The following is a 13,532-nucleotide window of genomic DNA, read 5'->3' as shown; positions in this document are numbered from 1 at the left end:
TGATGACTTCCTGTCATTCCTGGATCTCCGTAGTGATGCTCTGGTTTAGAGTGTTTCTTGAGAAGATGCAGTGTTTGTGTTTACCTGCACACAAGAAAACACGGAAACAGCAGACCAGCAGTATTCATGCATAGACTTGTATGATCATAGTTCGTGTGTCTAGTTATTCAGGTGATCGTATAGTGGTTGTGGTAAGTTGGTGATCGTATAGTGTTGTGTATTTTCTGTCTCCTAATCTTAAAGTTATGACACCTATAAAACAATGAGGTGAGGATAAATGGGGAAAAAGGGAGTCTTCACCACAGGGTGCGGCCCCTGAAGCCTGTTGCTTTCAGTTCTGCCCTGGGCTCCTCACTGGTTTGTGTGTCCTGTTCTGTCCCTGAGTGTGGTGGGCAAACTTTTAAAATGTGAGACACAAACTATCATTCAATAAATATCAGTCCTATCAGACATCATAACATTGAATGGGTAGTGATTGAAAATATGTGTTAAAACACATTCAAGGCTGTAAGTGGACTTAAGCAGAGTTCCCTAATACAAAGGAAGAAGTTTCCTTTGTGTCTTTTTACAAAGAGTCTTTCATCTTAATTGTAAATGAATGGGGACATTAAGCACTCACAGCCAAAAATGGTTAGCATCTTTGTGGACAGCTCAATGGATTTAGTGATGAAGGGCAGGGTATGTTGAGGGCATTTAGCAAACTGTTCAGAAGTTGATTTACCCTGTTCATCTCTTTAAAGTTCTTTTTATTCTTTCTACACTCCCTCATCCAATGTCCTTTTTTTCCACAGTAATGACAACAGATATTTTTCCTAAGACATTTGTGATTTGATGTCTTTTCTGTGTTGACCTTAGTGGCGGCTGCTTCAAATCTGACTCTGTCTTTGATGTAAGAGTCTCTTTCCCACAAAGCTAAACTGTTAAGATTATTTCTGAGAGTGGTGGAAGACCAGGTGATGTTAAGAAATGGCAAAGCTTGTCTGTATTCAGTTGCAAGGCCATCTGACCAGATGCGGACTAGGGGTCCCTTATCATCTAGCACACTGTCCGAATTATCAGCTAATCCACTGTAAGTTATGGCGGATTGACAAAATCTCTCAGTGAATTCATTCACAGATTCATCTTTCCTTTGCACACAACAAGTCACTTTTGACCAGTCGATCTTTGGGCCAACAATGTTCTTTAGAGCTTTCAAAACACCCTCTCTCAAATCATCCTTACTGGCATGTTGTAATTTAGAGGTCACAGTATGCTCAAAACTGTTCAATTCAGATTCAGTGAGAATTTGAGACATTAGCTGGGTGACTTCTGTTAATGACATGTCATAAAGACGCATTTTGCTGATTAGTGCTCTGCTAAACTCTGAAAAATTTGTGCGTGCTGATGGTAAGCTTTGAGATAATCTGTCTATTTCTCTAGGTCCTAGTGTTCTGGAAACTGTTTGAATTTGAACAACAGAAGTGTTGTTGTGTGAACTCTCAGTTCTCTTAGATCTTCTGGCACCACAAACCTCCACTGAACCTATAGGTAAATCACTATCTGACTGGATGGAAATGTCTGTTTCAGAGACAATTTGTAAGTCAGGATGTTTATTATCAGGCTGACTAACCTCCTCAATGTCAGTTTTTGATTTCTTGAGGTTCAGTTTTTTTGTTAATGAGGTTATCTTAGCATGAAGCTCTTGGATCTGTTTTTCAAATTCTGATTTAGCTTGAGCTTGTTGTTTAGCTCGAGATAAATTGAATTCTCTGTAGCAGCAGATAATGCCTTTTACATTGTTTTTGCGAATGCATGCATCAAGCACTTTCTTGCATTCATCTAATGTCCAAACATCATCTGGGTCAATGCTAAATTTCTTTGTCAAATTTAGTCTGACTGACTCTGTTATTGAGTCCATGTGCTGTCGTAGCAGCGATTTGAAATCCTGATCTGACAATGAAGGAGTTGTTAAACTACCTTTTTCAGTTGTAGTGATCAGTCTTGTATTCTGTCTAAACATTTTGTGAGCTTATTATCACAAAGTAAAAATACTAAAACTTTTCAGATGAAAGTGTAGTAATTTCTTCTCTGGCGAAACAGAGGGTAACAATATTAGCACAAGTTGCTAAAACTTCCTGCCTGAACAAGAGATAACATAAATTAGCTTGTATAGCTAAAGTTAAACTTCTCTGGTTGAACAGAGGGAAAACGAAATAAAAGAAAAGAAAATAGCGCATAAGGCTTAACTTCTCTGAAGAGAGGATAACTCTTTAAAAGAAAATAGCACGTAAGGCTTTACTTCTCTATCTGAAATAGAGGATAGCTTTTTGTTAAACAAACCCTGCAGCTGTTTGTTAACTTTTCTCTGATGGAGCAGAGAATAACCATGTGTATAGACTGGTCTGTATGGTTCTTTTGATAGAGTGAAACTCACCAAATCGAGGTTGAGCTGAAAAGATTCAGTCTGGAGTGATCTGATCTTTGTATTCAGGTAGCTTCAATGTTCATCAGGGTTGCAGTCAGCAAATAGTTGAGAATTTGTGACGTCCGCTGAGTGACTTCAAATTGCCGTTGAGCTGAAAATTCCGTCTGAAGAAGTTTCCTTGATCTTGAAGCTTCAAGTTGAATTTCAGGAAGATTTCAGTCTTCTGTGGCAAATTGTTGAGAATTTGATAATTTCAGTCTCTATCCGGGTCATGGCACCAAGTTGTTGTAAAAAAATAAATAAGTGAAAAAGAGAAGAGAGAACCCAGTCCAGGAGACTCGAAACAAGCAGAATTCCTTTATTGAGACGTGTTGGTTAATCTGCAGTCATACAGCGTCTTTAAAGTGTCCAATGTGTCTGCAAGAGCCTACTAGAGGTCCGCAGTCTGCAAGTTCTTTCACAAGTCTCTCACACAAGTCTCACACAAGTCTGCAAAATAGTCTGAATTAAGACAAAGATTTCATGGCTATATTGTGTTCTTAGGAGGAGGGGATTTGGCTAAACAAAGTATGTAAATTAAGCGTTGTGGTCGGCAGGGTAAACTGCTCTTTCAGGCATTGATCTCATCATGTTCTGGAGACAGAAACCGCCTGACCATTTGATCGAAAAGAGTAAACAATAGACACCCCATGCTGTGAAACTGACAATTTGCATTACTTTGGCTTAGCCTGTAATCAGAAAGACAAAAGGTAATGTCCCTCCTAGCTGGAATGTTAATGAAATTATATAATTAAAAACAGAGAATATAACTTTTTAGTTATACGTAGATTATTGTTAATTTGAAATTAGATGATAAAAATTTATATTTCCACACCTGTCTTGCATGTCTTTGGACTGTGGGGGAAACCGGAGCACCCGGAGGAAACCTACGCGAAGGCAGGGAGAACATGCAAACTCCACACAGAAACGCCAACTGAGCCGAGGTTCGAACCAGCGACCTTCTTGCTGTGAGGCGACAGCACTACCTACTGCGCCACTGCCTCGCCCACTTTCTTAACAATAAAATAAAAACATGATATAAGGAACAGCTATTTTCATTTTGATATTAGCAACTTAACAGACAGCAGAAATGTTAAGGGGTCGTGTAACTGCATATTTATATGACCGTCATCTGCACTGTTTGCATATTTATAACAAAACGGAGCCTATAGCATCACTGACTCCTTTCATTTTCATTGAAAATACGTAACATACCCTCTCCTTTGCTGAATATCAGTTTTAATAATCAATAAGGGCCATTATAAAAGTATAACGTACATTAAGTTTATACATTATACGAAATAAAGGCAAGCAATCAGTCAGTATACAGAATGTACGTGCTTACATTAATTATTAACTTATCTTTGCGCCGTGTTAAAACTAAAACGCATTAGTGTAAATGGGGCCTTAATTTGGCCAATACTTGTTTCAGCTAGTGAAATGATTTTGTTACAAATGTTATTTTGACACATATTTTGGAAAAATGCTTAGCTTTGTTGTTGTTGTTGTTGTTGTTGTTTTTTTAATGAAACACTCTGAGCTAATTCACTACCCATTCACTAAATTTAACTGCTGTGAAAATGCATAATAAAAGGCGAAATGAACTTTTTATATTGAAAACAAGAAATTTTTTGTGTTTTTTTTTCACCATATCAGTGACGACATTTAAGAATTTGGCAATTAAAGAGTTAAAATCCTGTAATTTTCTAAACAATTTAGTAGTTTTTATCAGGACTGAAGTTGGTTAACAGATTTATGCAAAAAAAAAATATATATATTATTCTGATTTAGTTTAGTGGATGTTGTCATCCTAAACATTGCAAAATGTAGTGGTATAGTAGTAGTTAATTGTAACATCTAACGATATCTATGTCATTCCATATTCTTCCCAACTTAGTCTTGGAAAAAAAAGTTTATAAACAAGCATTTTTGCCCTTTTTGCATTGATGAAATAAACACAGCATGGCACTTCCATGAATGTTCTGTTAATGAATCTTTATCTTTGTATAAACTACCTAAACAGCTTTAAATGAAACTGAATGCTACTTTATTATACCAGGAAAGTGCCATAGTGCATTTCATTGGTAGTACAATGATACCGATTTCACGCTCATTTCTGCATACAAGTCTAATTAATAATGCTGTTGATAAAGAAGTGCAATTACTTTCAGATTAATTTCTAGGAACTGCTGTGAAAACATTAGCTTCCTCCAAAGCCATCAATCAGTCATATCTCAGTGTCTTTCCTGGCAGCCTCTTTCATAAAAGAAGAAAAATGGCGAGGCTTTCTGCTCTGACCTTCAGCTGCCTTCTAGAGAGTTGACTTCAACACGAGGACAACAGCCAGTTTGAACTGTGTTATTAATTAGTGGCTGGTTTATATCACTGGGATTTGCGCACTGTTTTCATCGGGGACACCATGAACTGATTAAGCAGGAAAAGAGATGCTTTGTTTGCCAGACCAACACAATAGCCATCTAGTAAAAATTAAATTAGCGTCTTGACAATGGTAAACAAACTAGCGCACGGCACCGGCATAATAGCGTATGTCGAGAGATCGAAGTATTAAGACTTTCATCTTCACTTATGCTCACTCGCGCTTTCAGCCGGAGTTCAGTTTTGACACCGGAGCTCTGGCTCTCAAATGACAATGGTGTAATTAGCGCAGACACATTGTGTGAAAGATGACATGCGCTTTTGAAAGACTCTGCTATAGTGTCACTCTCAATGCCGACCAATTACCAGGCTCAGAACAGAGAAAGAGAGATGTCTAGGTTGGCGTCCTGCTGAGGCTCCGGGCTCCCCCTGTGTCAGTCTTTTGTGGGTTTTTGAATGCTGAGGACAAGAGGTCTGCCAGTTGATGTGGATTAGGGTACTCACTGTGCACCTGTGTCCCTGACAGAACTCCATGAAGGTGATGTTCAAGTGTCTGTGGAAGAATTGTGGGAAGGTCTTGAGCACAGCTGCCGGGATCCAGAGGCACATTCGAACCGTCCATCTTGGGTAAGGCAACCTGTGGGATCACCAAAAATTGGGTTTTATTCATACTGCACACAAATAGGCTTCTGCTGGGTATCAAACTTCCTTGTTGCGATTAAAATCAAATAAAATAAAAGATTAATTCAACTGGTATAATTACTGAAATATTGCTGTTTTGTTTTATAAATGTAAATAAATGTTTTTTTAACAAATTAAATTGTAAAAGGATTGTAAAGTGCCTTAGGTAAGACTTGACAATGAAGTCTTATTAGTAAATCAGTGAGAAAATAGCTTGTTAAAGTTCATTTTAAAAAATACAATTGAATTTTTATTCTTTTCTTAATTTTTTAATAAGATTTATTCATCAGATTTTTGTGAACAAGCAAAAGTAAGACAGTACAAATAGAACAAATAAATAAATACAAATATACAACAGTACAAACTTGATTAAAAAGTGAAAATGAACCACTAGAACCCACATATTGTGCATCAGACAGCATAAACAAAATATGATGTCCATTCATTTTACAAATGAAACATAAAAACAGGTGAGTACTGAAAGTTCGACAGCATGGTGTATTAAGTCAAAAAAAATAATGATAAAGACATTTTAAAGGAAAGAGAAAAGGGAAATATATTAAACGGTATAGGCTGGGGGTGGCATGTTCTTCAAACTTGCTTGTTCTATATCAGCCCTAGTATTCATCTGGAAGGTACAGACTAAAAGTTAAAGACGGGCCACTATTCATTCAACAGTAACTGCTTCAAGTTTCAGAGGTTTAACATGCTCCAAGAATGGCAACCAAATGTTAGAAAATTTGATCACTAAACCTCGAAGACTATATTTATTTATTTTTTTACTTTAACAAAAAATAAGGGTTTTTTTACCCATTAAGTATGAGATTGGGGTTGAGTAGACTTCCACTGCAACAAAATACACTGCCTATCTAATAATGACGGAAAAGCTATTAATTCAGCAAAATAAAACTTTATTAGTTTTTAACTCCATTTAATAAAATAATTATGACTTTTGATTTTAATGTGTGATTGCACATAGAAAATGACATTTGCTTTTTGTTCAAACTACTTGAAATGAGCTGAAAAACAATTTTGGGGCAATATAATTGTTTTATATTCAATCCACTTAAATTTGTAAAAATGAATAAGTTCACTGAATTCCTTCATGTTGTTCCAACACAAATCGATTGTGTGGGACCCAGCATTTTTTACAGTGTAGTAACTAATTAGCATCGCCTAAGATTAATAAAATATTATGTAATTGTCATTACATTGACTTAAATTAAAATAGAGCCCCACTGTGAAGAGCTAACAAACTAAAATACTATAGTCTAAATATTTAATGTCTGAGGCCAGATTAACATGTTAAAATGTTTGAAAATAATTTGCCTATTAAGTCTCCAAGTATTTGGTGCTGTTATGAACAACCTCTGCCAATGCAGCAATCTGAATATTCAGAAAATCACTCAATACGTTGAAATAATAAATAATTATTCACTGTATTTTATCATTATCATGATATATTGAATGTGATATCAGCACGTCTACTCACACTACACTTTAACTAGATGCTAATAACAGTGAAATGTTGCTGTGCCGTATTTAAATGGTCACTGTTGTTTTCAGCAGAAGATTTTATGTCAGTTAATCCTATAATAAATTAATTGTCTTGTAATTAAGTGAATAAAAACTGCTAAAACAGGCTAAAACACTGTTCTTTTAATCATTTTATTCATTTGAGTGAATCTTAAAAAAAATCCATAAAAATATTAATCAGGACAATTATTTTCAACATTGAAATGTTAGCATAAATTAAGCATATTAAACATATTTCTGAAGGATTATGTAACTAGAAAATTAATCATATTCTTATTTTTTAATTAAACACAAGCAGAGTAAAAAGACTGTAAAATATTTAAAATATTTTAGCAACTACAAACTTTTTAAGGCAACTGTACATATATAAATAAAATTAATAACAAAAAAGATTGTCAATTTATAGTGTTCAGTGCATTTCCTTCTATGTTCATACTGATTATTTTATATCTATACACATTGATACCTTATTTGAATTTACGTTTATTACTAAAAAATAATTACCTCGCTGCATTTCACATATACTATCACTAACCCATTCACATTTTCATGCTGCTGTACCATCTTTTGGCTGACATCCATCACAACGAACTCTGGATAGCCTTTAGTGAGAGATAAGAGATAGCAGGCAGCTCCTGATTCAATGTCAAAATATGAGACTAATTCCAGCAGGATTATCACCACGCTTACACTATTACTGCTGGGCACAGAGTAATGACAGCTAAGGCCAGATGAGAGTGAAGAAAGGTTTATGTTTCTCTCGGCTGAAGTCTAATTAAACCGCACAAGTGTCAGTTCAGCTGGGAGATATCAGTAGGATTTTGAAGATCTCATCTTTCTGAAGTCTGGTTCAGCAGAAGGACATGAGAAAATGACAGGTTGTTTATAAAAAAAATAATGGTTTAAAACATTTAATGAGATTACTGTACAATACTGTGCTATATACACATTATATCTATAAAATAACATACTTTAATGTGCTATATTGTATTATAGTGATATATCGTGGCAAACTATGACATATAAATTATACTAATACCATACTACAATACACTAAGATAATACAGTAAGATTTATTTCAATAATTTTATTTAACAAAGTGCATTAAATTGCCCAAAAGTGAAGGTAAATAATATATTTGTGATTCAATTGGGTGTACTTTGTAATTATAAATTGAATTGTCATAATATTGTGCTTTCCAAAATATGAATTAACAGAACCGTTTTCAGCACTGATGATGATAATAAGAAATGTTTGTTGTGCAGCAAATCAGGATTTTGCTTTTTTATTTTGGTTCCTTTGAGATAATAAATTATTGAACATCTTAAAGATTGCAACAAACCATTTGAGTTCAAAAACTAATCCTAATGAGTACTGTGAACTTAATCCATTTGAGTAAATGAAGCAGTTTGAGCACAGTAAAACCCAATAAATGAAGAGAACTCAAACTAACTGAGTACTGTAAACCCTAATAAGTTAAGGCAACTCAAACTGTTTGAGGAAATCAATTTGCAACTAAACATTTGAGTTAAAAACAAAACTGGTCACACTTTACAATAAGGTTCATTAGTTAATATTAATTAATGCATTTAATAACATGAATAAACAATGAACAACACATTTACTACTGTATTTGTTCATGTTAGTAAACGTTAGTTAATGAAAATACAGTAGTTCATTGTTAGTTCATGTTAACTCATGGTGCATTAACTAATGTTAAAAAGCATGAACTTGGATGTTAATAATGCATGAGTAAATGTTCAACTATGATTAATAAATGCTGTACATGTGTTGTTCATGATTAGTTCAAGTTAGTAAATGCATTAACTAATGAACCTTATTCTAAAGTGTTACCACAAAACTAATATGAGTGTGAACTTACTGCGTTTAAGTTGAAGTAATGAGGTATTTAATTCACACATTACTTTCAACACTGAGTTCAAAACTCTTTTCAAATGAGTAGAATGAACTTTCAGTCAATTTTGAGTTAACTACACTCATTTGATTTGATAAAGTTGACTGTTGGGTTTTACAGTGTACACAAAGATGTAGTTCAGCTATGGCTTGTGAAGTATAAAATACCACAAAATGGTATTATTATTATGTCAAAACTAATTAATGACTAAGTCTATATATTTGTTCTATTTTTGTGCAAAATTTTGGGGTAAAACAATCTGTGGATTTATGCAGAATGATTTTAGGAGGAAAGAAACCTCAGAAAAAAGACAAACTTTTGAACTTTAAGTTTTACAACCCAAATCTATTTACAACATAACCGAGTACACTCCATTTTGAAAATGAATGTTTTTATCTATTTCTCCATAAATATAGGTAATATATTTGGGTGTATTTGAACAACACAAATGTATTAAACAAATATATTTATTAAAATAATTTAGTCACAGAAAATCTTTAGAAATAGAAAAATAATACATTTAAATTCATGTGAAATGTTTGGGGGAAATTTTAATTATAAAATGTCAGTAAAATTTAGTTTCTCTTGAATTTAAAAAAAAAAAAAAATTATTTAATATTTTCGCCTTACATACAAATGTGGGTGTACTAACTTCGGACCAATATCATAAGCTATTTTGTTAGATTAGCTCTAGATTTAGCTTCAGTACTGACTAATCTAATGTACACTACCAGTCACAAGTTTGGGTCAGGATGATTTTTAAATGTTTTTAAAATAAGCGGATCCGGCTCCCTAAGGCTGCATTCATTTCATCAAAAATACAATACAAATTGTGAAATGTTATTGCACTAAAACTTAACTGTTCAATAATAGATTATTAATTAATAACTTATTCCAGTGATCTTAAAGATGAAATTTACTCCTCTTCAGAGCCACATGATCCTTCAGAAATCACTCTAATATTAATTATTAATGTTATTATTATTAATATTATTATTATTGGTAATAGTAATAAAAGCAATAATGATTGGTGTAATAATTTAATTTAAAACTACATCCAATAAGAATGCAGTTATGTAAAATGTTAATAAATATGTAACAATTAATAAATGCCACCTCGATGAAGAATAATTTTCTTAAAAATAAAATAAATAAAATAAAAACTGACCCCAAACTTTTGACCGGTAGTGTATGTGCACAAATATAATATTGCAAAGCTTCCTATAGAAAATATTCATTTAATTGAGAGATTTGTTGAGCACCGTATATAACCACTTGTTTGATAAAAACAAAAAACAAAAAGCTACAGCAATTCTTTCATAAATTACATTCACTAAAAGAAAATGTTATTTTATATTGTAAATAAATCAGTTACAACCTGTGGTTTTCTCTGTGTGGGCCTAGCCATTACTGTAACAAGTGTCTTGTGACAGACAAGTTCAACTTGTTTATAGTATGCCAGAAAAGCATAGTGTATATAGTACTGAATAATATGAAGCAGTTATATTAGTGGTGAAATGAGTAACACTGAACTAAAGCAAATCATATTGTTGAAAATGAAATATTCCATTCATTTGTGTCTGGCCAGGAGGAACTGTGACTCAGAGTGCAGTGACGGTGAGGAGGATTTCTACTACACTGAGATCAAGCTGAACACCGACTCGGTGGCTGACGGTTTGAGCAGTCTGTCTCCTGTGTCCCCATCTGTGCTGTCCCCCCCGCCGGCTCTGGACCAGAGACAGCCGGATGGCACAAACGGGACAAAGAGCGAGAGCAGCTCCAGCACCCCTCTCAGCCGCTCGGCTCCCAGCGCTCTCTACCTAGTGCACACAGACCACGCCTACCAGGTACAGATCATCCAATCAGCATAAGCATATTTACATAACATTAAATCACCTCCGATGCTCTCACTACGTAACCACTAGACAGGAGTCAATTAAATGTAAGCTGGTAGTTTTGTGCAGTTACAGAAAAAGGCAAAGCATCTAATATCAGATGGCCGAAGGGTCATGACTGAAGAGAATACAGAGATTAGACAGGTCAGGCTGTGCATAAGGATACCCCCTTGATCGCAATATGAAGCATGAAAAGGTCACAACATCAGAGGAGAATTGTGATGAGAAGTCGCATGTTTCTCATAATGTCCACTGCTGTGCAGAAATATGGCTGGGTCTGGAAGAATTTATTTAGTTTTAGCAAGCTTCTTAAGTGGGAAAAATACTGTAAAACAGTAGTGTTGTGAATTTCATTACAAGTTAATATGGTTTCTACTTGAAGGTATAGTTCACCCACAAATGGGAATTCAGCCATCATTTATTCACCCTCGACTTGTTCCAAACCAGTTTGAGTAATTTGTTCTGTTGGTCACAAAATAAGATATTTTGAAGAATGTTGGAAACTATCCCTTTAAATAACATTTTTAATGTCAGTTTTACTGGTGGCAAAGTAGAATTTTCAGCATCATTACTTTGGTCACACTATTCTATAAAACGTTGTAGTGCTTTTTTGTATTTTTTAGTTTGAAAAACCTTTTGAGACATTTAAAGATCTTTACTGCTATTTTTGATCAATTTAATGCAGCCTTATTTAATTTAAAAGTAAAGAGGTAGTAAACTTACTCCATCAAGGTTCAAAATAAAACCTAAATAAAACCTTTATTTCAGCTTTGATGGTGTGATTTTGACTCTTTACAGTTTTATTATTAAATTTCTCCATCACAAAAGTCCAAAGCACACCATAAAATAATACATTTTGAAACTACAATAATCCTGTTAAGCATCTGATCAACTTTCAAATAACAAACCGCAAATGACTAGGACCAGACAGAATCTGCGGACATTTTTTTTGCGATTTCTGCTGAGAATTTTGTCAAAAATCTGCAGATTTATGTGGAATGATATTGGGAACTAAAACCTTAATTTATGAAATAAAAGTAATACATTTTGAACTTTTATTTTATGTTCTCTGCAAATTTAATTAGAAATACTTTTTTGGTTAACAAAGCAAGTCTCTCATATAATATATCTACTAAATGACAGAAAATATTACTTTACAAGATTTATTGTAAATAAATCAAGTGACATTTTCACATTTGTCAATAATATTACTGAAATTAATTTAAAAACTGAACAAATATAAATTTAGATTATATTTTATAAATTATAAATTATAGCATAGACTCAATGATGAGCTAAAAATCTGCGATCAGTAAAGCAAACCGTAAACTAGATCTTGTCAAAATAGTTATTATATTACAAACATACAGTCTAGTCCTAATCTGAGGCCCATAGAGACTCTATATCAGTGTGACTGTCACTCCACAGGCCACAACCCCTGTCACCATCCCCTCCACCAGCTCCACTGGCTTCACCCCCTCCAGCAGCAGTTTCAGTATCTCCTGGCAGTCCCCACCTGTCACATTCACTGGCACCTCTGTGAGTACACACACACACATACACACATAAACCCACAAGTTCTTGTGTCCATCCCACCACACACATGCACACTCTGGACTCCAGTGTGCCTTAAGCCTAAAGAGTTTGTTTTACATGTATGCTAAGGTAAGCACACAGTGCATGCAATGTAACTGATGTCATCTTTTACTTTTACTTTTTACTTTTGGTCACATTTTTTTGCATACAGACATGAAAATAACATGTTCAACTTACATTATTTAATGTTTCGATGCTCAGATTTAAAGGGATAGTTCACCCCAAAATGAAAATACTTCCATTGTTTACTCACCCAATGACTTGTTTTTTTGATTTGTTGAACACAAATGAAGATATTTTAAAAAATGTTGGAAACTCATATCCATTGACTTCCTTTATATTTGTTTTGCCTAGATTAGACAAGGAGGAATGTTTCTAATTCACATGTCATACATGGGTACTTTGCAAATTTATACATTTGAAAGTTCATATACAATAGTACGCATTTAAAAAGTATCCCATGGGCTTTAGTCAGTCCTTTGAACAGATATACTACCTGACAAAAGTCTTGTCGTCAGTCCCAGTTGATCATTTGGAAAAGTGGCAGAAGATAGATTTTGAACTGCATCCCAGTCAACACACATACTGCAGAAAACCTATTGGAACCCACATGGACCCAAGATTCTCACGGTAATGGTGAAGGATAAATCATGGTTTGGGGTTACATTCAGTATGGGGGCGTGCGAGAGATCTGCAGAGTGGATGGCAACATCAACAGAGGTATAAAGACATTTGTGCGGCTCGTTACATTAAAAACCATAGGAGAGGGCAACTCCTTCAGCAGGATAGTGCTCCTTCTCATACTTCAGCCTCCACATCAAAATTCCTGAAAGCAAAAAAAGGTCAAAGTGCTCCAGAAATGGCCAGCCCAGTCACCAGATATGAACATTATTGAGCATGATTGGGGTAAAAAGGAGGAAGCATTGAATCCAAAGAATCTTGATGAACTCTGGGAGTCCTGCAAGAACGCTTTCTTTGCCATTCTAGATGACTTTATTAATGAGTTATTTGAGTCATTGCAGAGATGTATGGATGAAGTCCTCCAAGCTCATGGGAGTCATACACAATACATTATTTCTACATTATTTCT

General features: G+C 34.5%; 2 protein-coding genes across 4 annotated transcripts in view; both read left to right on the top strand.

Annotated features, from left to right (window-relative positions):
- The window catches only part of hpca (hippocalcin), an 802,490-nt gene that overhangs the window by 762,130 nt on the left and 26,828 nt on the right, over nucleotides 1–13,532 (top strand). The window lies entirely within an intron of this gene.
- Nucleotides 1–13,532, top strand: part of znf704 (zinc finger protein 704) — a 92,876-nt gene that overhangs the window by 73,907 nt on the left and 5,437 nt on the right. The window contains exons 5-7 of one of the 3 annotated variants that reach the window (XR_015516005.1): nucleotides 5,346–5,446; nucleotides 10,540–10,798; nucleotides 12,275–12,916. Coding sequence is in view for 2 of the 3 variants with exons in the window: in NM_001044918.2 (NP_001038383.2) it covers nucleotides 5,346–5,446; nucleotides 10,540–10,798; nucleotides 12,275–12,385 (471 nt within the window). In the remaining variant the exon portion in view is untranslated. 3 annotated transcript variants of the gene reach the window in all.

The sequence above is a fragment of the Danio rerio genome, chromosome 19, assembly GCF_052040795.2.
Source record: "Danio rerio strain M-AB ecotype USA chromosome 19, GRCz13ab, whole genome shotgun sequence".
Lineage (NCBI taxonomy): Eukaryota > Metazoa > Chordata > Actinopteri > Cypriniformes > Danionidae > Danio > Danio rerio.
This window is presented reverse-complemented; position numbering and strand designations above follow the sequence as displayed.